This window comes from Ranitomeya variabilis, chromosome 2, assembly GCF_051348905.1.
Source record: "Ranitomeya variabilis isolate aRanVar5 chromosome 2, aRanVar5.hap1, whole genome shotgun sequence".
Lineage (NCBI taxonomy): Eukaryota > Metazoa > Chordata > Amphibia > Anura > Dendrobatidae > Ranitomeya > Ranitomeya variabilis.
This window is the reverse complement of record NC_135233.1, coordinates 492,192,494-492,214,321: the sequence shown is the minus strand read 5'-3', so window position 1 is coordinate 492,214,321 and position 21,828 is coordinate 492,192,494. Positions and strand designations below refer to the sequence as shown.

The following is a 21,828-nucleotide window of genomic DNA, read 5'->3' as shown; positions in this document are numbered from 1 at the left end:
CACAGTATTACAGGTAGTGTAAGGGTGGAAAACAGCGCTATTCATGTTTTGTGGGTCCCTTTAAAGAAAAAAAAAAGTGCACCCATTTCTTCACGTAGAGGTGGATAGGAAGCATTTTTTCCTTCACGGGTCTCCTGCTTCTTTCACTAACTAAGTTTTCCTTGTATCTGCCATGAAAAACAGATATAGGAGCCGCAGCCTAGTCACTGCATTCACAAACCTGATAGAGAAACATGAGATGAGTAGCAATATGAACTACCACACATGCTTTAATCAGTGCCAAGGCTCCTGTAATCACAGGATTTTATAAGCTAGCAAATTCTCTCTCCAGACCCACAGATGTAATTCATTGTTTAGGTAACATTCCGTACTTAAAGAAGTTCACTCAACTTGTTAAATTTAGACTGCATGAAAATCAGCACATTTGCAAATGACTTGCTTTTTCTATCGGCTGTCATTCTCCTAGGAGAGCTTTTACAGTGTACAGCTGGTTTCCATGGAGATCAGACTCATGTACCTGGCCAAGTGTTCACATTATGTACATTCCCGGAAAGGCAATTCTTATTACAGTCAGCCCTCTCTCCCGCCCATTGACATTTTTTTTTACAACAGCTCACCTCCCACCTCAGCTTCTGACATAAATGCTGTTATAAATCATATAAGCACCAAGCATTACTTTCCCCAGCCGTGTGCTTGTTTAAATGCCCCGTTATCTCTATAGGTACAAATAGTGATAGCAGTGTACACTCCAGGACAAAGCACTGACAGCCGAATGTGTTACAGCAGAACTCATGCTGAGCTTTATAGTTCTACTGATACTACAGCTCGGCTGCTCACCAGAACAGTCACACAGTGAGACAGCCCAAATGCCAGGACATAAGACACTGCAGGGTTGTAAGCTGCTCAGGAGACAACTATCAGTTTCATTCACTGACAGCCTAAAAGTGAAAGCCTCCGCCTATGTCCTCTACAGCCTGAAATCACTGAACAGCAGGAAGCAGTAATTTTTAATAGTGAATTGGAACTAGAAGTTTAGCCACTGAGGTGCAAACCATAAGATGAGTTTTTACATGTCTGGGTCATATTACAGTTGCAGCATTTAGTAATCAGAAGGCAACGCATGTTCAATGAACATCAAGTCTAAGAAAAACGCCTTTAGTAACAGAATAAAAAACTGAATAGTGCAGTCAGTATACAGAACACCTTGTATATTTCATTGCTGACAGAAAACTAACAACATATACATATTTTTTGCTTTATTTCAATCGTCAGAACATATAATTGTCATTCACACATATTCTACTACTACTTAATAAACTGTCCCATCTCTCTTTTACAACCAGTCCACGTGATCTCATCATTTTCCCCTCTTGAACTTCCCAGATGGGGTGCTTGCAGTTTTTGCCTTTTTCTTAGCAGATCCTTTAACATCAGTTACCTTCCTTTTGCTAGAGGTGATGGACCCAGTCACCTTGAAAAAGTCATCTAGTCGACCCTGTGTGCTGCCATGACGGTTCTTGGCCAGCTTCTTGGCTCCATTACGTATGCGGTCTTCACTGAATTGCTTTTCTCCACACATGAACGCCACCAAACCTTCTTCATCCGGATCTACCCACTTCAATTCTACATTATCTACATCGACCACCTCCGGCTCGAGGAAGAGCTGGCGAGCTTCTTTGTGCAGCCAGTTCTCGGGCACGGGGTATTTTTTTAAATCAATGTTATCCATGATTTCTTCTATACTTTTGTGCTGCCGGATCAGTTCAATAGCCCTCTTTGGACCGATACCACGAATGGACTCACAGTAGTCACTGCCCAGCAGGATACAGAGGTCGATAAACTGATCTTGTGAGATGCCTATATCCTGCAGGGCCCGGCTGAGATGAAACTCCTGGATCGGCAGCTTTTTGGCCTCACTAGCAGTGAGGTGACGCAGCAGGAGAGGAGTGCCGAAAGTCAGCGCATCCATATCTTCAGTGGCTGCAGCGTACACTTTTCCACCTTTTACCAAAGCAGCACACGTGGCCTCAGCCTCACAAGGCGCATCAACATAAGGAATACCCATTAATTTAAGAAGTTGTTTGCACTCTTCATTGTGTTGCTTGGTCACCTTTACGAGCCTCTTATTGAACTTCTCGATGTTTTCCACTTCGCCTGCTTCTTGTGCTGCCTCTAGCAATTTCTCAGCTTCTGCCCTCCTTTCACTTCGCTTGGCCAGCTCACCCGACTTCAGCTGAGGTGGTTTGCCATCAAACACATAAACGGGCTTGATGCCGTGCTCCACCATACGGATTGTACGATAGAACATGCCCATCAAGTGACTGGTGGTCTCACCTTCCTCATTCTGAAGCATGTTACCATCCTGCCGCACAGCGATAAGAAACTGGTAGATGCACATAGAAGCGTCCACTGCCACTTTACGCCCAAAGTAGCTCTTTATGTCATTCTCTTTTATCGCTCCGGGCGCCACATCAGCAATCAGCTTAGCCAGGCCTTGAATTCCCATTGCAGAGAAGTGGATGATAGAAAACTTTCTAAACTGTCAGCCTGAAATACAAGAAAGACTGCGTTACTGAAAGTGGCTATAAAAGGTAATTGTATAATGACTGCAAAAGTAGAGGCAGCAAATCATGCAAAAAATAGTGGAATTATTCAACCTGATACTTCTGTTATTCAAATGCACATAGAGTAGTATAGATAAATAATGGCACATTCACAGGTTTTTAAATACTATTTGTAGGGACAGAAAAACATTACTAATATCAAAGATGAATGCTGATGCAAATGGAAGCAATGATCATTACACCTTTTTAGAAAAGAAACTTTATTCTATTCTGAAAACTTGCACATAAAGCCCAGACGATAATGCTAATTGGAATAATTTTGGTGGGTGCGGATGCTCCAGACTTCACCTTGGTAACATATCACAGACACCCAAACAACAAAGGTCCAGTGTGCTGACACATGATCTTTAATGGGGTCGAACCTTGAATATTTATTAAGTAACAGGTTCTCCCCTTGTTGGTGCAGCCTTCCTTATATATTGCATAGCACTCCTGTTCTGGAAATGACTGATGGTGGAGCCTCCTCGAATATAAACTACTGAATATGGAAACGATCCCGCCAACAAAACACCATTCTGCTCCTGCAACCTCACAATTTGGCAGCAAATTTTTTTTTTTTTTTTTTTAAAGAAAGCCCTAGAACAAAATTCTGATCATGGGTTGTGACTAGTAGTTGGCGTCTTCTACAGACCTCTGCCCCCCCACCTTCTCCTGACTATTAAAACGGGTCCCATTTGTAAAACACTCCTCTATTAAAGGATTGTCCACTACTATGATATTGTTTTCTATATTCTTTTCAATAGACACTGATCTAGATTAGGGTTTCCCCAACTTCAGTCCTCAAGAGCCCCCAAGAAACCATGTTTTCAGGATTTCCCCAGCATTGCACAGTAGAATATGCCATCACCTCTACAATACTGAGAAAATTATAAAAACATGATTAGTTGTTGGGCAATGAGGACTGGAGCAGTGGCGTTCTGCCCCATACACTGCATACATTCACTTGCTGCAAGAGCTGATAACAGCGGGTCAGTGGAGGTGCCATTCCCACCATCTGATATTAATGACAGACACTAAAACTAGGTCATCACTACCATGGTTGTGGAAAAACTTGAAAGAGGACCTGTCACTGTGTCAAAAGTGGGTAGTTTTTGCTCATTGTATTTCCCTGCTCCCCTAAATATGTGTGTAAATATATCAACCCCATAGGTACTAAAAAGGGATTGCCCACAACCAGACAACCCCAGCTTAATCAATCCAGGACCCAAATGAGCTGCAGCCAGCATGTGACAATGTCACTTTACTGCCGGCAACAGCGATGCTGACGTAGGAACTGCGTGGCTGCAGGAAGTGTATTGAAATCTGGGTCTTGAATTGATTAAGCCCGTGTTGAGACAACCCCACTTTAAGGCCGGCGTCACACTCAGCGTATGGAAATACGGTCGGCTTTTTACAGCCGTAATACGCAGTAATTGTCCCAAAACACTGTTCCGTATTCAATGCGAGGATGCGATTTTTATGCACAAATTTATCCGTGTGTCATCCGTACAGCGTTTTTTTCTCGCAGGCTTGAAAAGTGGACATATCATGGATCCATCAAATATTCTAAAAAACATATATACAGTATATATATATATATATATATATATATATATATATATATATATATATATATATATATATATATATATATATATATATATATATATATATATATATATATAATTCAGCGCTAGATAGTAGTAAAGCCGGTAATTCAATTGCCGGCTTTTCCTGTCTCCTTCACAAACCCGACATGATATGAGACATGGTTTACATACAGTAAACCATCTCATATCCCTTCTTTTATTACATATTCCTCTTTACTAATGTAACAAGTGTCTCTTTGTAAAATTTGGGGTCTCTAGCTATGAAATTAACCCCTTAAGCCCCGAGGGTGGTTTGCACGTTAATGACCGGGCCAATTTTTACAATTCTGACCACTGTCCCTTTATGAGGTTATAACTCTGGAACGCTTCAACGGATCTTGGCGATTCTGACATTGTTTTCTCGTGAGATATTGTACTTCATGTTAGTGGTAAAATTTATTCGATATAACTTGTGTTTATTTGTGAAAAAAATGGAAATTTGGCAAAAATTTTGAAAATTTCACAATTTTCCAACTTTGAATTTTTATGCCCTTAAATCACAGAGATATGTCACACAAAATACTTAATAAGTAACATTCCCCACATGTCTACTTTACATCAGCACAATTTTGGAACCAAAATTTTTTTTTGTTAGGGAGTTATAAGGGTTAAAAGTTGACCAGCAATTTCTCATTTTTACAACACCATTTTTTTTTTAGGGACCACATCTCATTTGAAGTCATTTTGAGGGGTCTATATGATAGAAAATAACTAAGTGTGACACCATTCTAAAAACTGCACCACTCAAGGTGCTCAAAACCACATTCAAGAAGTTTATTAACCCTTCAGGTGTTTCACAGGAATTTTTGGAATGTTTAAATAAAAATGAACATTTAACTTTTTTTCACACAAAATTTACTTCAGCTCCAATTTGTTTTATTTTACCAAGGGTAACAGGAGAAAATGGACCCCAAAAGATGTTGTACAATTTGTCCTGAGTACGCCGATACCCCATATGTGGGGGTAAACCACTTTTTGGGCACATGACAGAGCTCGGAAGCGAAGGAGCGCCATTTGACTTTTCATTGCAAAATTGACTGGAATTGAGATGGGACACCATGTTGCGTTTGGAGAGCCCCTGATATGCCTAAACATTGAAACCCCCCACAAGTGACACCATTTTGGAAAGTAGACCCCTTAAGGAACTTATCTAGATGTGTGGTGAGCACTTTGACCCACCAAGTGCTTCACAGAAGTTTATAATGCAGAGCCGTAAAAATAAAAAATCATATTTTTTCACAAAAATGATCTTTTCGCCCCCAATTTTTTATTTTCCCAAGGGTAAGAGAAGAAATTGGACCCCAAAAATTGTTGTGCAATTTGTCCTGAGTACGCTGATACCCCATATGTGGGTGTAAACCATTGTTTGGGTGCATTGCAGAGCTCGGAAGGGAAGGAGCGCCATTTGACTTCTCAATGCAAAATTGACTGGAATTGAGATGGGACGCCATGTTGCGTTTGGAGAGCCCCTGATGTGCCTAAACATTGAAACCCCCCACAAATTACACCATTTTGGAAAGTAGACCCCTTAAGGAACTTATCTAGATGTGTTTTGAGAGCTTTGAACCCCCAAGTGTTTCACTACAGTTTATAACGCAGAGCCGTGAAAATAAAAAATTTTTTTCAGAAAAATGATTTTTTAGCCCCCAGTTTTGTATTTTCACAAGGGTAACAGGATAAATTGGACTCCAAAAGTTGTTGTCCAATTTGTCCGGAGTACGCCGATACCCCATATGTGGGGGGGAACCACTGTTTGGGCGCATGGCAGAGCTCGGAAGGGAAGGAGCGCCATTTGGAATGCAGACTTAGATGATTGGTCTGCAGGCGTCACGTTGCATTTGCAGAGCCCCTGATGTACCCAAAGAGTATAAACCCCCCATAAGTGACCCCATATTGGAAACTAGACCTCCCAAGGAACTTATCTAGATGTGTTGTGAGAACTTTGAACCCCCAAGTGTTTCACTACAGTTTACAACGCAGTGCTGTGAAAATAAAAAAATCCTTTTTTTCCCACAAAAATGATTTTTAGCCCCCCAAATTTTTATTTTCCCAGAGATAACAAGAGAACTTGGACCCCAAAAGTTGTTGTCCAATTTGTCCCGAGTACGCTGATGCCCCATATGTTGGGGTAAACCCCTGTTTGGGCGCACGGGAGAGCTCGGAAGGGAAGGAGCACTGTTTTACTTTTTCAACGCAGAATTGTCTGGAATTGAGATCGGACGCCATGTCGCGTTTGGAGAGCCCCTGATGTGCCTGAACAGTGGAAACTCCCCAATTCTACCTGAAACTAATCCAAACACACCCCTAGCCCTAATCCCAACTGCAACCCTAACCACACCCCTAACCCTGACACACCCCTAATTCTAATCTCAACCCTAATCCCAACCGTAAATGTAATCCAAACCCTAACCCTAACTTTAGCCCCACCCTAACTTTAGCTCCAACCCTAACCCTAGCCCTAACCCTAGCCCTAATGGGAAAATGGAAATAAATACGTTTTTTTAATTTTATTATTTTTCCCTAACTAAGGGGGTGATGAAGGGGGGTTTGATTTACTTTTATAGCGTTTTTTATATCGGATTTTTACGATTGGCAGCTGTCACACACTAAAAGACGCTTTTTATAGCAAAAAAGTTTTTGCGTCTCCATATTTTGAGACCTATAATTTTTCCGTATTTTGGTCCACAGAGTCATGTGAGGTCTTGTTTTTTGCGGGACGAGTTGACGTTTTTATTGGTAACATTTTCGGACATGTGACAGTTTTTGATCACTTTTTATTCCGATTTTTTTGAGGCAGAATGACCAAAAACCAGCTATTCATGAATTTCTTTTGGGGGAGGCGTTTATACCGTTCCACGTTTGGTAAAATTGATAAAGCAGTTTTATTCGTCGGGTCCGTACGATTACCACGATATCTCATTTATATAATTTTTTTATGTTTTGGCGCTTTTATACGATAAAAACTATTTTATAGAAAAAATAATTATTTTGGCATCGCTTTATTCTGAGGACTATAACTTTTTTATTTTTTTGGTTATGATGCTATATGGCGGCTCATTTTTTGCAGGACAAGATGACGTTTTTAGCGGTACCATGGTTATTTATATCCATCTTTTTGATCGTGTGTTATTTCACTTTTTGTTCGGCGGTATGATAAAGCGTTGTTTTTTGGCTCGTTTTTTTTTTTTCTTACGGTGTTCACTGAAGGGGTTAACTAGTGGGACAGTTTTATAGGTTGGGTCGTTACGGACGCGGCGATACTAAATATGTGTACTTTTATTGTTTTTTTTTAGATAAAGAAATGTATTTATGGGAATAATATTTTTTTTTCTTCTTTATTTAGGAATTTTTTTATTTATTTATTTATTTATTTTTTTACACATGTGGAAATTTTTTTTTTTACTTTTTTACTTTGTCCCAGGGGGGGACATCACAGATCGCCGATCTGATAGTGTGCACAGCACTCTATCAGATCGGCGCTCTCACTCACATCGCTGCAGGCTGCAGCTTTCATCTGCAGCCTGCTCCGGACCCGGAAGTACTCCCTGCAGGACCCGGATGTAGCCCCGCGGCCATTTTGGATCCGGGGCCTGCAGGGAGGAGACGCTCGGTACAAGGTGAGTACATTCCCTTGTACCGATCGTCTCAGGGAAGCCCGCAGGGAGCCCCCTCCCTGCGCGATACTTCCCTGTACCTCCGGTACACCGCGATCATGTTTGATCGCGGTGTGCCGGGGGCGGTCTGTGACCACTCCTGGCACATAGTGCCGGATGTCAGCTGCGATAGGCAGCTGACACCCGGCCGCGCTCCCCCCGTGAGCGCGGCCGATCGGCTATGACGTACTATCCCGTCACTGGGAATTAAGTCCCAGGTCACCTTGACGGGATAGTACGTCATATGGGATTAAGGGGTTAAAGGGTTAAATCCCGGAAAAAATTGGCGTGGGCTCCCGCGCAATTTTCTCCGCCAGAGTGGGAAAGCCAGTGACTGAGGGCAGATATTAATAGCCTAGAGAGGGACCATGGTTATAGGACCCCCCTGGCTAAAAACATCTGCCCCAGCCACCCCAGAAAAGGCACATCTGTACGATGCGCCTATTCTGGCACTTGGCCACTCTCTTCCCACTCCCGTGTAGCGGTGGGATATGGGGTAATGAAGGGTTAATGTCACCTTGCTATTGTACGGTGACATTAAGCCAGGTTAATAATGGAGAGGCGTCAATTCTGACACCTATCCATTATTAGCTAGAGACCCCAAATTTTACACAGAGACACTTGTTACATTAGAAAAGAGGAATATGTAATAAAAGTAAAGTAAAATATGAGATGGTTTACTGTATGTAAACCACAGGGCTGTGGAGTCGGAGTCGTGCAGTCGGAGTTAGTTTTGGTCGGAGTCGGTAGAAATGTACCGACTCCAGCTTTTAAAAAAAAAAAAAAAAAAGGATTAATATTTCATAATTGAACTTTCATATGAATTTTATAAATGTTACTCAAATATATATGTTCTATCAAACTATGAACAACAGTGATAAGCAGTTCTGCTGGAGATAAGAGACATTTCTTAAGGTACCTTCACACTGCACAACTTAACAACGATAACGATCCGTGACGTTGCAGCGTCCTGGATAGCGATATCGTTGTGTTTGACACGCAGCAGCGATCAGGATCCTGCTGTGACATCGTTGGTCGGAGCTAGAAGGCCAGCACCTTATTTCGTCGCTGGATCACCCGCTGAATCGGTGTGTGTGGCGCGGATTCAGCGATGTCTTCAGCGATGTCTTCACGGCCGGCCGGCGCTTACACAGTGCAGGGAAGCGGACGCCGGGGGACCCGACAGACACCGGAATGTAAGTATGTAGTGTTTGGTTATTTTTACATTTACACTGGTAACCAGGGTAAACATCGGGTTACTAAGCGCGGCCCTGCGCTTAGTAACCCGATGTTTACCCTGGTTACCCGGGGGACTTCAGCATCGTTGGTCGCTGGAGAGCTGTCTGTGTGACAGCTCTCCAGCGACCACACGACGAAACAGCGACGCTGCAGCGATCGGCATCGTTGTCTATATCGCTGCAGCGTCGCTTACTGTGACGGTACCTTTACTTCTTGTGTGTCACTGTTCTCCACTGCCCTTATCTAATCTTAAACTTGGTTAACCTCATGCTGCCCCAACCCCCCTACTTCCAATGTATGAAACTGAAAGTGAAAATGTGTTGCAAATTCTTAGGCCATGTTCACACTTTGCGGCATCCCTCTGCGGGTTCTCCCGCAGCGGAATTGATAAATCTGCAGGGCAAAACCGCTGCGGTTATCCCTGCAGATTTATCGCGGTTTGTTTTGCGGTTTCCGCTGCGGGATTACTCCTATACTATTGATGCTGCATATGCAGCATCAATAGTAATGTTAAAAATAATAAAAATTGGTTATATACTCACCCTCCGATGTCCGGATCTCCTGGGCGCTGCATGCGGCGCTCCGGTTCCAAAGATGCTGTGCCGAGAAGGACCTTCGTGACGTCACGGTCATGTGACCCGGGCGTCATCATGGTCATGTGACCGCGACGTCACCGCAGGTCCTGTTCGCACAGCAACTGTGACCGGACAGCCGCGTGCAGCGCTGAGTATAACATGATTTTTTATTTGTATTCTTTTTTTTACCCCAAATATGGTTCCCAGGGCCTGGAGGAGAGTCTCCTCTCCTCCACCCCGGGTACCACCCGCACATTAACCGCTTACTTCCCGCAACGTGGGCACAGCCCCATGCGGGAAGCAAGCGGTTCAATGCATTCCTATGGTTGCAGAATCGCAGCGATTCTGCACAAAGAAGTGACATGCTGCGGGTTTTAAACCGCTGCGTTTCTGCGCGGTTTTTCCCGCAGCATGTGCACAGCGGTTTGCGGTTTCCATAGGGTTTACATGTAAATGGAAACGCTATGGAAACTGCTGCGGACCCGCAGCATCAAAATCGCCGCGGTTCCGCGGTAAAAACCGCAAAGTGTGAATATGGCCTTAGTAGTAAAGCTCCTCCTCTAGACTAGATGTTTACTAGGTGTGCGTCTTCCAAGCATGTCACAGCTGCTACTCAGAAGAGGAAGACTGTAAGAAGTATTATCCTTTCAACAAACTTTGCATCAGTTAACTGTGAGTACATGAGGAATAACAGTATTACTGACCACTATATCAGTTGTACGACCTGGCAATAATTTTGTACAATTGTTTTTAGGAAAAACAATTGTCATTTGGATTGTGAATGCAGAATTAAAAACCTGAAAATGTCAAAGAAGCGTCACATTAAATCAGCTGTATTTGAACATTTCACCATCACTCAAGATAGAAAACATTATGTCTGTCAGTGTATGACAAATGATCCAGACGAAAACAAATGCTGTGAAGCCAAGATCAGTGCATATTCAGGCAAAGATAAAAATGCTCCTACCAGAGCTTCTAATCTAAAGAGACATTTACGGCGCTTTCATCCAGAAGTACTGAAAGCAGTGGATGAGAAAGACTGCATCCAAACCAATGAACCAGTGCCCAGCTCTTCCAGCTAAACAAAGGAGCAGAGAACTTTGCAGCCATCAGTTGCAAGATATTTTGTCAGTGACAAAGTTACTGTGACAATTACAGTAGATACATTTAAAAAACAGATCATAGAGCTTGTTGTAAAGGACAGTGTGCCTATTTCATTATTTTCACGACCAGCTTTTATGTGTCTGAATGGTGAAATGGCCCGCAAGCTTGGTGTTTCTCTGGAGAGAGAGAGTATTAGAAAATTAGTAATCGAAGAAGCTTTTAAACAAAAGGAAGAACTTAAAAAAACTCTCAAGGGATGCTTTCTGTTTCTTAAAATGGATGCCTGCACACGTCACAGAGTGAACTATTTTGCCATCAATGTCCGATTTGTTTGTGACAAAAATGAAATAGTTACCAAGACATTGGCAGTAAAAGACACCAAAGCTCAACACACCAGTGAGTTTTTCCAGGTCTTGGTGGAAAAGGTTCTGCAAGACTATGAGCTTAACCCCTTCGTGACATGCGCCGTACTAGTACGGCGCTGCCGGCACTGCATTAGTGCCAGCCGCAGTACTAGTACGGCGCCCCGATCACCGCGGTCTCACGCTGAGCGCCGCGGTGATCGGGTGCGGGTGTCAGCTGTATATGACAGCTGACACCCCGCAGCAATGCCCACGATCGGCGCTGTCGCCGATCGCGGGCATTTAACCCCTCTGATGCCGCTGTCAATAGTGACAGCGGCATAGAGGGGGATCGCGCAGGGACGGGGGCTCCCTGCGCTCTCCCACCGGAGCAGCGCGATGAGATCGCGCTGCTCCGGTGACCTGGAAGGAGTCCCCGGATCCAAGATGGCCGCGGGACTCCTTCCGGGTCATAAGATGACCCTGCTTGCCGGCGTCTGCTGAGAATCCTCATAGCAGGCGCCGGCAAGCCTCTGTTACGTGCCTGTCACATCGGTGATCAGACCGAGTGCTATGCACACGGTCTGATCACCGATCTGTGATGTCCCCTCCTGGGACAAAGTAAAAAAAAAATTTTTCCAAATGTGTAAAAAAAAAAAAAAAAAAAAAATTCCTAAATAAAGAAAAAAAAAATAAATATATTCCCATAAATACATTTCTTTATCTAAATAAAAAAAACACCACACAATAAAAGTACACATATTTAGTATCGCCGCGTCCGTAACAACCCCACCTATAAAACTATATCACTAGTTAACCCCTTCAGTGAACACCGTAAAAAAAAAAAAAAAAAAACGAGGCAAAAAACAACGCTTTATTCTCATACCGCCAAACAAAAAGTGGAATAACACGCGATCAAAAAGACGGATATAAATAACCATGGTACCGCTGAAAACGTCATCTTGTCCCGCAAAAAAAAAGCCGCCATACAGCATCATCAGCAGAAAAATAAAAAAGTTATAGCTCTCAGAATAAAGCGATGCAAAAACAATTATTTTTTATATAAAATAGTTTTTATTGTGTAAAAGCGCCAAAACATAAAAAAATTATATAAATGAGTTATCGCTGTAATCGTACTGACCCGAAGAATAAAACTGCTTTATCCTTTTTACCAAACGCGGAACGGTATAAACGCCCCCCCTAAAAGAATTTCAGGAATTGCTGGTTTTTGTTCATTCCGCCTCCCAAAAATCGGAATAAAAAGCGATCAAAAAGTGTCATGTACCCGAAAATGGTACCAGCAAAAACGTCAACTCGTCCCGCAAAAAACAAGATCTCACATGACTCTGTGGACCAAAATATGGAAAAATTATAGCTCTCAAAATGTGGTGATGCAAAAACTATTGTTTGCAATAAAAAGCGTCTTTTAGTGTGTGACGGCTGCCAACCATAAAAATCCGCCCAAAAAACGCTATATAAGTAAATCAAATCCCCCTTCATCACCCCCTTAGTTAGGAAAAATAATAAAATTTTAAAAAATATATTTATTTCCATTTTCCCGTTAGGCTACTTTCACACTAGCGTCGGTATGGGGCCGTCGTGCTGCGTCGGCCCGACATACCGACGCATACTGTGCAAGCGCCGCACAACGGGGGCAGCGGATGCTGTTTTTCCACGCATCCGCTGCCCCATTGTGAGGTGCGGGGAGGTGGGGGCGGAGTTCCAGTCGCACATGCGCGGTCGGAAATGGTGGACCGTCGGCACAAAAAAAGTTACATGTAACGTTTGTTGCTGCCGGCTGTCCGCCACAACACGACGCAACCGTCGCACGACGCTTGCGACGTGTGTCAATACGTCGCTAATGTTAGTCTATGGGGAAAAAACGCATCCTGCAGATGACTTTGCAGGATGCGTTTTTTCGCCAAAACGACGCATTGCGACGTATGCAAAAAAACGCTAGTGTGAAAGTAGCGCTAGGGTTAGGACTAGGGTTAGGGTTGGGGTTAGGGTTTCAGTTAGAATTGGGGAGTTTTCACTGTTTAGGCACATCAGGGGCTCTCCAAACGCGACATGGCGTCCGATCTCAACGCGTTTGTTTGCGTTAAAAACGCATGCGTTTTTATAGAAAAAAAACAGAACACACTGAAAAGTCACCCACCACCATCAAGGTGATAAAGGGATCCAAACCCTAACCCTAACCCTACCCCTAAACTCATCCCTAACCGTTTAATGAACATTTTCTGACAGTCATAGTGCCACGTATTTCAGTGCCACGTATTTCAGTGCCACGTATTTCAGTGCCACGATATTTCAGTGCCACGATATTTCAGTGCCACGATATTTCAGTGCCACGATATTTCAGTGCCACGTATTTAAGTGCCACGGTATTTCAGTGAAATACGTGGCACTGAAATATCGTGGCATTTACGTGAAATACGTGGCACTTAAATACGTGGCACTTAAATACGTGGCACTTAAATACGTGGCACTTAAATACGTGGCACTTAAATACGTGGCACTTATATACGTGGCACTTATATACGTGGCACTTAAATATCGTGGCATGTACATGAAATACGTGGCACTTATATACGTGGCACTTATATACGTGGCACTTATATACGTGGCCACTGAAATATCGTGGCACTTATATATGTATATACGTATATACGTATATAAACGTATTTCAGTGCCACGTATTTCAGTGCCACGTATTTCAGGTTAGGGGTAGGGGTAGGGTTAGGGGTAGGGTTAGGGTTTTTTGGTTTTTTCTTGTTTTCTTGTGTTTTTCTATAAAAACGCATCGACTAAAAAAACGCATGCGTTTTACCGCGATTACATGCGTTTTTTCACACATGCGTTTTTAAAAAAAACGCAAGTGTGAAACCAGCCTTATCCTTGGGAAAATAAAAACATGGGGGCTAAAATATAATTTTCGTGGAAAAAAATATATTTTTTATTTTCGCGGCTCTGCGTTATAAACTGTAGTGAAGCACTTGGGGGTTCAAAGTTCTCACAACACATCTAGATAAGTTCCGTGGGGGGTCTAGTTTCCAATATGGGGTCACTTGTGGGGGGTTTCTACTGTTTAGGTACATCAGGGGCTCTGCAAATGCAACATGACACCTGCAGACCAATCCATCTAAGTCTGCATTTCAAACGGCGCTCCTTCCCTTCCGAGCTCTGCCGTGCGCCCAAACAGTGGTTTATCCCCATATATGAAGTATCAGCGTACTCAGGACAAATTGGACAACAACTTTTGTTGTCCAATTTCTCCTGTTACCCTTGGGAAAATAAAAATGTGGGGGCTAAAATATAATTTTCGTGGAAAAAAAAAATTCTTTTATTTTCATGGCTCTGCGTGATAAACTGTAGTGAAACACTTGTTGGTTCAAAGTTCTCACAACACATCTAGATAAGTTCCGTGGGGGGTCTAGTTTCCAATATGGGGTCACTTGTGGGGGGTTTCTACTGTTTAGGTACATCAGGGGCTCTGCAAATGCAACATGACACCTGCAGACCAATCCATCTAAGTCTGCATTTCAAACGGCGCTCCTTCCCTTCCGAGCTCTGCCGTGCGCCCAAACAGTGGTTCCCCCCAATGTATGGGGTATCAGCGTACTCAGGACAAATTGGACAATAACTTTTGTGGTCCAATTTCTCCTGTTACCCTTGGGGGAAAAAAAATTGCGGGCTAAAACATCATTTTGTGGAAAGAAAAAATGATTTTTTGATTTTCACAGCGCTACATTCTAAACTTTAGTGAAACAACTGGGGGTTAAAAGTGCTCACCACACATCTAAATAAGTTCCTTAGGGGGTCTTCTTTCCAAAATGGTGTCACTTGTGGGGGTTTCCACTGTTTAGGCACGTCAGGGGCTCTCCAAACACGACATGGGTTCCGATCTCAATTCCAGCCAATTTTGCATTGAAAAGTCAAATGGCGCTCCTTCCCTTCCGAGCTCTGCCATGCGCCCAAACAGTGGTTTATCCCAATATATGAAGTATCAGCGTACTCAGGACAAATTGCACAACAACTTTTGGCATCCAATTTATCCTGCTACCCTTGGGAAAATAAAAAATTTGGGGCAAAAAGATCATTTTTTGTGAAAATTAATATTAATTTTTTTTTACGGCTCTACATTATAAACTTCTGTGAAGCACTTGGAGGTTCAAAGTGCTCACCACACATCTAGATAAGTTCCTTAGGGGGTCTTCTTTCCAAAATGGTGTCACTTGTGGGGGTTTCCACTGTTTAGGCACGTCAGGGGCTCTCCAAACACGACATGGGTTCCGATCTCAATTCCAGCCAATTTTGCATTGAAAAGTCAAATGGCGCTCCTTCCCTTCCGAGCTCTGCCATGCGCCCAAACAGTGGTTTATCCCCATATATGAAGTATCAGCGTACTCAGGACAAATTGCACAACAACTTTTGGCATCCAATTTATCCTGCTACCCTTGGGAAAATAAAAAATTTGGGGCAAAAAGATCATTTTTTGTGAAAATTAATATTAATTTTTTTTTACGGCTCTACATTATAAACTTCTGTGAAGCACTTGGAGGTTCAAAGTGCTCACCACACATCTAGATAAATTCCTTAGGGGGTCTTCTTTCCAAAATGGTGTCACTTGTGGGGGTTTCCACTGTTTAGGCACGTCAGGGGCTCTCCAAACACGACATGGGTTCCGATCTCAATTCCAGCCAATTTTGCATTGAAAAGTCAAATGGCGCTCCTTCCCTTCCGAGCTCTGCCATGCGCCCAAACAGTGGTTTACCCCCACATATGGGGTATCAGCGTACTCAGGACAAATTGCACAACAACTTTTGGGGTCCAATTTATCCTGCTACCCTTGGGAAAATAAAAAATTTGGGGCAAAAAGATCATTTTCTGTGAAAATTAATATTAATTTTTTTTACGGCTCTACATTATAAACTTCTGTGAAGCACTTGGAGGTTCAAAGTGCTCACCACACATCTAGATTAGTTCCTTAGAGGGTCTACTTTCCAAAATGGTGTCACTTGTGGGGGTTTCCACTGTTTAGGCACGTCAGGGGCTCTCCAATCGCGACATGGGCTCCGATCTCAATTCCAGCAAATCTTGCATTGAAAAGTCAAATGGCGCTCCTTCCCTTCCGAGCTCTGCCATGTGCCCAATCAATGGTTTACCCCAACATGTGGGGTATCGGCGTACTCAGGACAAATTGTACAACTACTTTTTTGGTCCAATTTCTCCTGTTACCCTTGGTAAAATAAAACAAATTGGATCTGAAGTAAAAATTTTGTGAAAAAAAAGTTAAATGTTCAATTTTTTTTAAACATTCCAAAAATTCCTGTGAAGCACCTGAAGGGTTAATAAACTTTTTGAATGTGGTTTAGAGTACCTTGAGGGGTGCAGTTTTTAGAATGGTGTCACTTTTGGACATTTTCTGTCATATAGACCCCTCAAAGTCACTTCAAGTGTGAGGTGGTCCGTAAAAAAAATGGTTTTGCAAATTTTGTTGCAAAAATGAGAAATCGCTGGTCAACTTTTAACCCTTATAACTCCCTAACAAAAAAAAATTATGTTTCCAAAATTGTGCTGATGTAAAGCAGACATGTGGGAAATGTTGTTTATTAACTATATTATGTGATATAACTCTCTAATTTAAGGGCATAAAAACGAAAAATTTGAAAATTGCTAAATTTTCATAATTTTCGACAAATTTCTGTTTTTTTCACAAATAAATGCAAGTCATATCGAAGAAGTTTTACCACTATCATAAAGTACAATATGTCACGAGAAAACAATCTCAGAATCACCAGGATCCGTTGAAGCGTTTCAGAGTTATGACCTCATAAAGTGACAGTGGTCAGAATTGTAAAAATTGGCCGTGTCACTTAGGTGAAAACAGGCTTTGGGGTGAAGGGGTTAAAAAAGAGCAAGTTCTTTCTGTCGTAACTGACAATGCTTCAAATATGATAAGTACTATTAAGCTAATGAATGAGAGTAATGATGGTGACCAGCAGCTAGAAGAACATTCTGGGTCCACAGACACAGAAATGTTTGAAATAGAGGAACACAGTATTGTAACTGAGGAGCAAACTGAAGTTGCTTCAGATGAACAGCAACATGATAGTTTAGATCAGAGGTCCCCAACCTTTTTTGCACTAGGGACCGGCTTTAAGCAAGACCAGTTTTCCATGGCCCGGTGGGGGTGGGGCAGGGGCGGGGCTTTGGTCATATGAGGGTGGGGTTATGGAGGGATGGAGCTTAGTGCATACTTATCATATAATTATGACATTTATAATGAGAATGTGATTCAACTTACCATAGGTTCAGAATGAGTGGGAGCACCAGGCTTGTTTCCCTGGATCAGTGGGAGCACTGGGCTTGTTTTCCTGCAACAAGACGGTCCCATCTAGGGGTGATGGGAGACAGTGAAACCCGAAGTGTGTTCCTATGTCCAGTCTACTCCGTAATCTCGTTTTTGCTGTTGTCATGGCAGAAAACCCAGTTTCACAAAGATAGGATGTTGGAAAAGGAAGCAGAGTTTTCAGTGCTTTGGTGGCGATCCCAGGATATTCAGCCTTGACTTTAATCCAGAATGTTGGGAGATTTGAAGTCTCAAATATACTTTTAAGGCTACCATCATTTGCAATCTCAAGCAGTTGGTCTTCTTCAAGCACGGACAAGGTCGATTCACCTGGCTTGTTCACAAATGGGTTGCGAATCCATTCCTTCCTAGTTCGTGGGTCTTTTGTGGTCGGAAAATAGCGCTCAAACTCTTCTGAAAGCTGAGATAGGTGATCATGCACCAGCTGGGAGAATGAAGGCTCAGGCTCGGTCTCTTCCAAAATTCCTGCTAATGTATGAAACATGTCAAATATCCCTGTTCTCACTCGCCGTCCCCACACTTCCAGTTTGGCTTTAAATGCAGCAACTTTATCTGCCAACTTGAAGGCAGTTGTCATTCTCCCCTGAAGTGACAGATTAAGTTCGTTCAAAAAGTTGAATATGTCACATAAGTAAGCAAGTTTTGTGACCCATTCCTTACTACTGAAATGTGCTGCAAGTGGCGATTTTTTTTCTAAAAGAAATCTATAAAGCGGGTCTCGTAACTCAAAAACTCTGGCCAGTGCTCTACCTTTAGAAAGCCATCTGACTTCTGTGTGTAGGAGAAGACGTTTGTGATCCGCGTCCATCTCCTCACAGAGCTGCTCGAACAGACGTGAGTTAAGGGCATGTGCTTTTATGTGATTAATAACTTTAATCACATCTTGCAAAACGCTGTTAAGTTCAGGTGACATTTTTCGGCTTGCCAGCATTTCTCTACGGATGACACAGTGCGTAGACTCGCATTCAGACGCAACCTCTTTGACCCGGGTAGTTAAACCAGAAAGCCGTCCAGTCATGGCAGCTGCTCCGTCTGTGCATATACCGACACAAAATGACCAGTTTATGTTTCCTGATATGTAATCATCCAAAGACTTGAATAGTTCTGCACCTGTGGTGTTGGCTGGCAACAATAATGCACATAACATATCCTCATGCACATCCTCCTGAAAAATATATCGCACATAAACAAGCATCATTGCCTTGTTGTCAACATCAGTAGACTCGTCAACCTGGATTGCGTACCATGGTGACGCATTAATCCTCTCCAACAATTGTACCTCGATGTCTTCTGCTATTTCATTAATTCGTCTAGTGCCAGTGCTCCCTGAAAGAGGAACCTGTGCCACTTTTTTAACCGCAGCCTCTCCTAAAAGTTCCTGGCAAATGTCCTTAGCGGCAGGCAGGATCAACTCTTCACCAATAGTGAAGGGCTTCTTAGCCTTGGCAATGCGGTTAGCCACTAAGAATGATGCTCTCAGAGCAGACACATTTGTTGATGTGGTGGCCTTCAATAATTGCTTCTGTCCTTCTTGTTCGCGTTTTTTTCTTTCAAAAAACTCCAAAGGCTTGTCTTTTGATGCAGGGTGCTTGGTCTGTAAGTGGCGAACAAGTTTTGAAGGCTTCATGGCCTCGTTGGATAGCCGGTCGCCACATATCAGACAGAGTGGGCTTGGGGCATGTGAATCGCCAGTTGCGATGAACCCATAATTTAAGTAGGACTCATTGTATTTTCTTTTAAATGCAGCTTTCTTTTTTTTAGCCGTCATGGAGTCTTCATCTGTCTCATTGGGTCTTTCTTCCTTTTCAAAGAAGCTCTTCAGTGATGTTTGTTTTTTACTCATTTTACAAGGGTTAGAGGTGAAGGCGTAGTGGGCCCCTAACACAGAAAGATGGCTACTGCTACTGGAGACGGGCACTGATGATGATGATGACCACCACTACTGCTGCTACTGGAGACAGGCACTGATGATGATGACCACCACTACTGCTGCTACTGGAGACGGGCACTGATGATGATGACCACCACTACTGCTGCTACTGGAGACGGGCACTGATGATGATGATGACCACCACTACTGCTGCTACTGGAGACAGGCACTGATGATGATGACCACCACTACTGCTGCTACTGGAGACAGGCACTGATGATGATGACCACCACTACTGCTGCTACTGGAGACGGGCACTGATGATGATGATCACCACTACTGCTGCTACTGGAGACGGGCACTGATGATGATGAAGCAGTGACCCTTGTTCCTCGGTCCGCAGGGAATACACTAAAAAGGAGAGAAGACATCATCACCTGCTGTACCAGCCTCCGCCAGAGAGTGGCGCTGTGCGACACATACTACCAGTAATCAATGTTTTTGATTTTCTATTTAGGCATGCTGGTTGTTATAGTCCCACAAGCGATAGGTCAGACCACTATCCTGCACTAATACATTATGACGAACCCTCTGCTGTGTGATGGTTCACTAATAATATTGTAACTCAGATGTAGCAGGGCTGGATTTGTTCTTTTTCTTTCGCTCCTTGACAGTTTCCTGATCATTCCATAACATTTCCTCCGCCACGGCGGTGCGGATGTAGCAGACCTGTGTTAGTCATTGATCATGTGCTCTCAAGAGAAGTTATCGGTCCACACTGCACTGATAAAAGTACCACAAAGCTTTAGCATGAGGCCAGATGTAGCAGAGAGGAATGTGTCACTTGTAGATTTCATACACAGAGTGATTCATTTGTTGGGTTTATGAAACACTGAACACAGATGTAGCAGAGCTGATGGTGTCACAGCAGAGTACATTCATTAATGAATGTACTCTGCTGTGACACCATCAGCTCTGCTACATCTGTGTTCAGTGTTTCATAAACCCGACAAATGAATCAAACACTGAACACAGATGTAGCAGAGCTGATGGTGTCACAGCAGAGTACATTCATTAATCATTAATGAATGTACTCTGCTGTGACACCATTAGCTCTGCTACATCTGTGTTCAGTGTTTCATAAACCCGACAAATGAATCACTCTGTGTATGAAATCTACAAGTGACACATTCCTCTCTGCTACATCTGGCCTCATGCTAAAGCTTTGTGGTACTTTTATCAGTGCAGTGTGGACCGATAACTTCTCTTGAGAGCACATGAGTAACAAACAGTAAATAACAAACTCAGCTCTGCTACATCAGTAAAAAAACAATTGATTAATGATTAATCAATTGGTTTTTTACTGATGTAGCAGAGCTGAGTTTCTTATTTATTAAGTTTCATGGCCACTTCATGAAATCCTATCAACAAAAAAATATTCAGCACTGCTACATCTATACCCCAGCTCCCCACACATGGACCCTGCACAGCTGCCGGTAATACCTTCATTCAGAGGGGCCCAGCCCGCTGTTCCCGCACAGGCCGGATATGACTCACCCATGGTGACTCCGGAAATACATGGTGACGTCACGGATTGGGAGGAGCTGCGGCTGTGGAAGCCGCCCGCCCTGCTCGTACAGCGGGAGATGGGAGGAGGGAGTGGCGGATGAGGGGGAGGAGACTTCCGCCCAAACTCCACGGCCGCCCACCAAAGGGGGAATGACGAACGCTGCGGCGCTGGAGTGTGACAAAATGGAGGCCGCACAACCGGCGTGTTTAGCCGCTAAAGTAGCTGTCAGCGGCGCCGCGAACCGGCTGAAAAACCCCAACGGCCCGGTCCTGGTCCGCGGACCGGCGTTGGGGACCTCTGGTTTAGATGATCTTGTTGAAACTGTGTCAATACGTTCTTTCACTCATCACATGCGCTGTGTTGTGCATACACTACAGCTGGCTATAAGAGACAGTCTGCAAGAAGGACATGCTGCTGCACTGATTGGCAAGGTGAGAAAATTGGCTACTGTTGCCAGAACCCCTAAAGTTGACTCAATTTTGAAGAGACGTGCTGGAAAAGGGGCAATTATTGATCAAGCCACACGATGGGGCAGTACGTACTTAACCCCTTCACCCCCAAGGGTGGTTTGCACGTTAATGACCGGGCCAATTTTTACAATTCTGACCACTGTCCCTTTATGAGGTTATAACTCTGGAACGCTTCAACGGATCTTGGCGATTCTGACATTGTTTTCTCGTGACATATTGTACTTCATGATAGTGGTAAAATTTCTTTGATATTACCTGCGTTTATTTGCAGAAAAAATGGAAATTTGGCGAAAATTTTGAAAATTTTGCAATTTTCCAACTTTGAATTTTTATGCCCTTAAATCACAGAGATATGTCATGCAAAATACTTAATAAGTAACA

At 43.2% G+C, this 21,828-nt stretch overlaps 1 protein-coding gene across 5 annotated transcripts in view; it reads right to left on the bottom strand.

Moving 5' to 3' along the window:
• Positions 1-1,134: 1,134 nt before the first annotated feature.
• The window catches only part of FEN1 (flap structure-specific endonuclease 1), a 27,978-nt gene continuing 7,284 nt past the window's right edge, over positions 1,135-21,828 (bottom strand). For 3 of the 5 annotated variants that reach the window (XM_077287947.1, XM_077287949.1, XM_077287950.1), the window contains exon 2: positions 1,135-2,547. In XM_077287947.1, coding sequence (XP_077144062.1) covers positions 1,358-2,506 — 1,149 coding nt within the window. In that variant the 5' untranslated portion in view covers positions 2,507-2,547 and the 3' untranslated portion in view covers positions 1,135-1,357. Of the gene's footprint in view, positions 2,548-17,471; positions 19,513-21,828 lie in introns of those variants that run through there. The other 2 variants (XM_077287948.1, XM_077287946.1) reach the window with 2 other exon arrangements.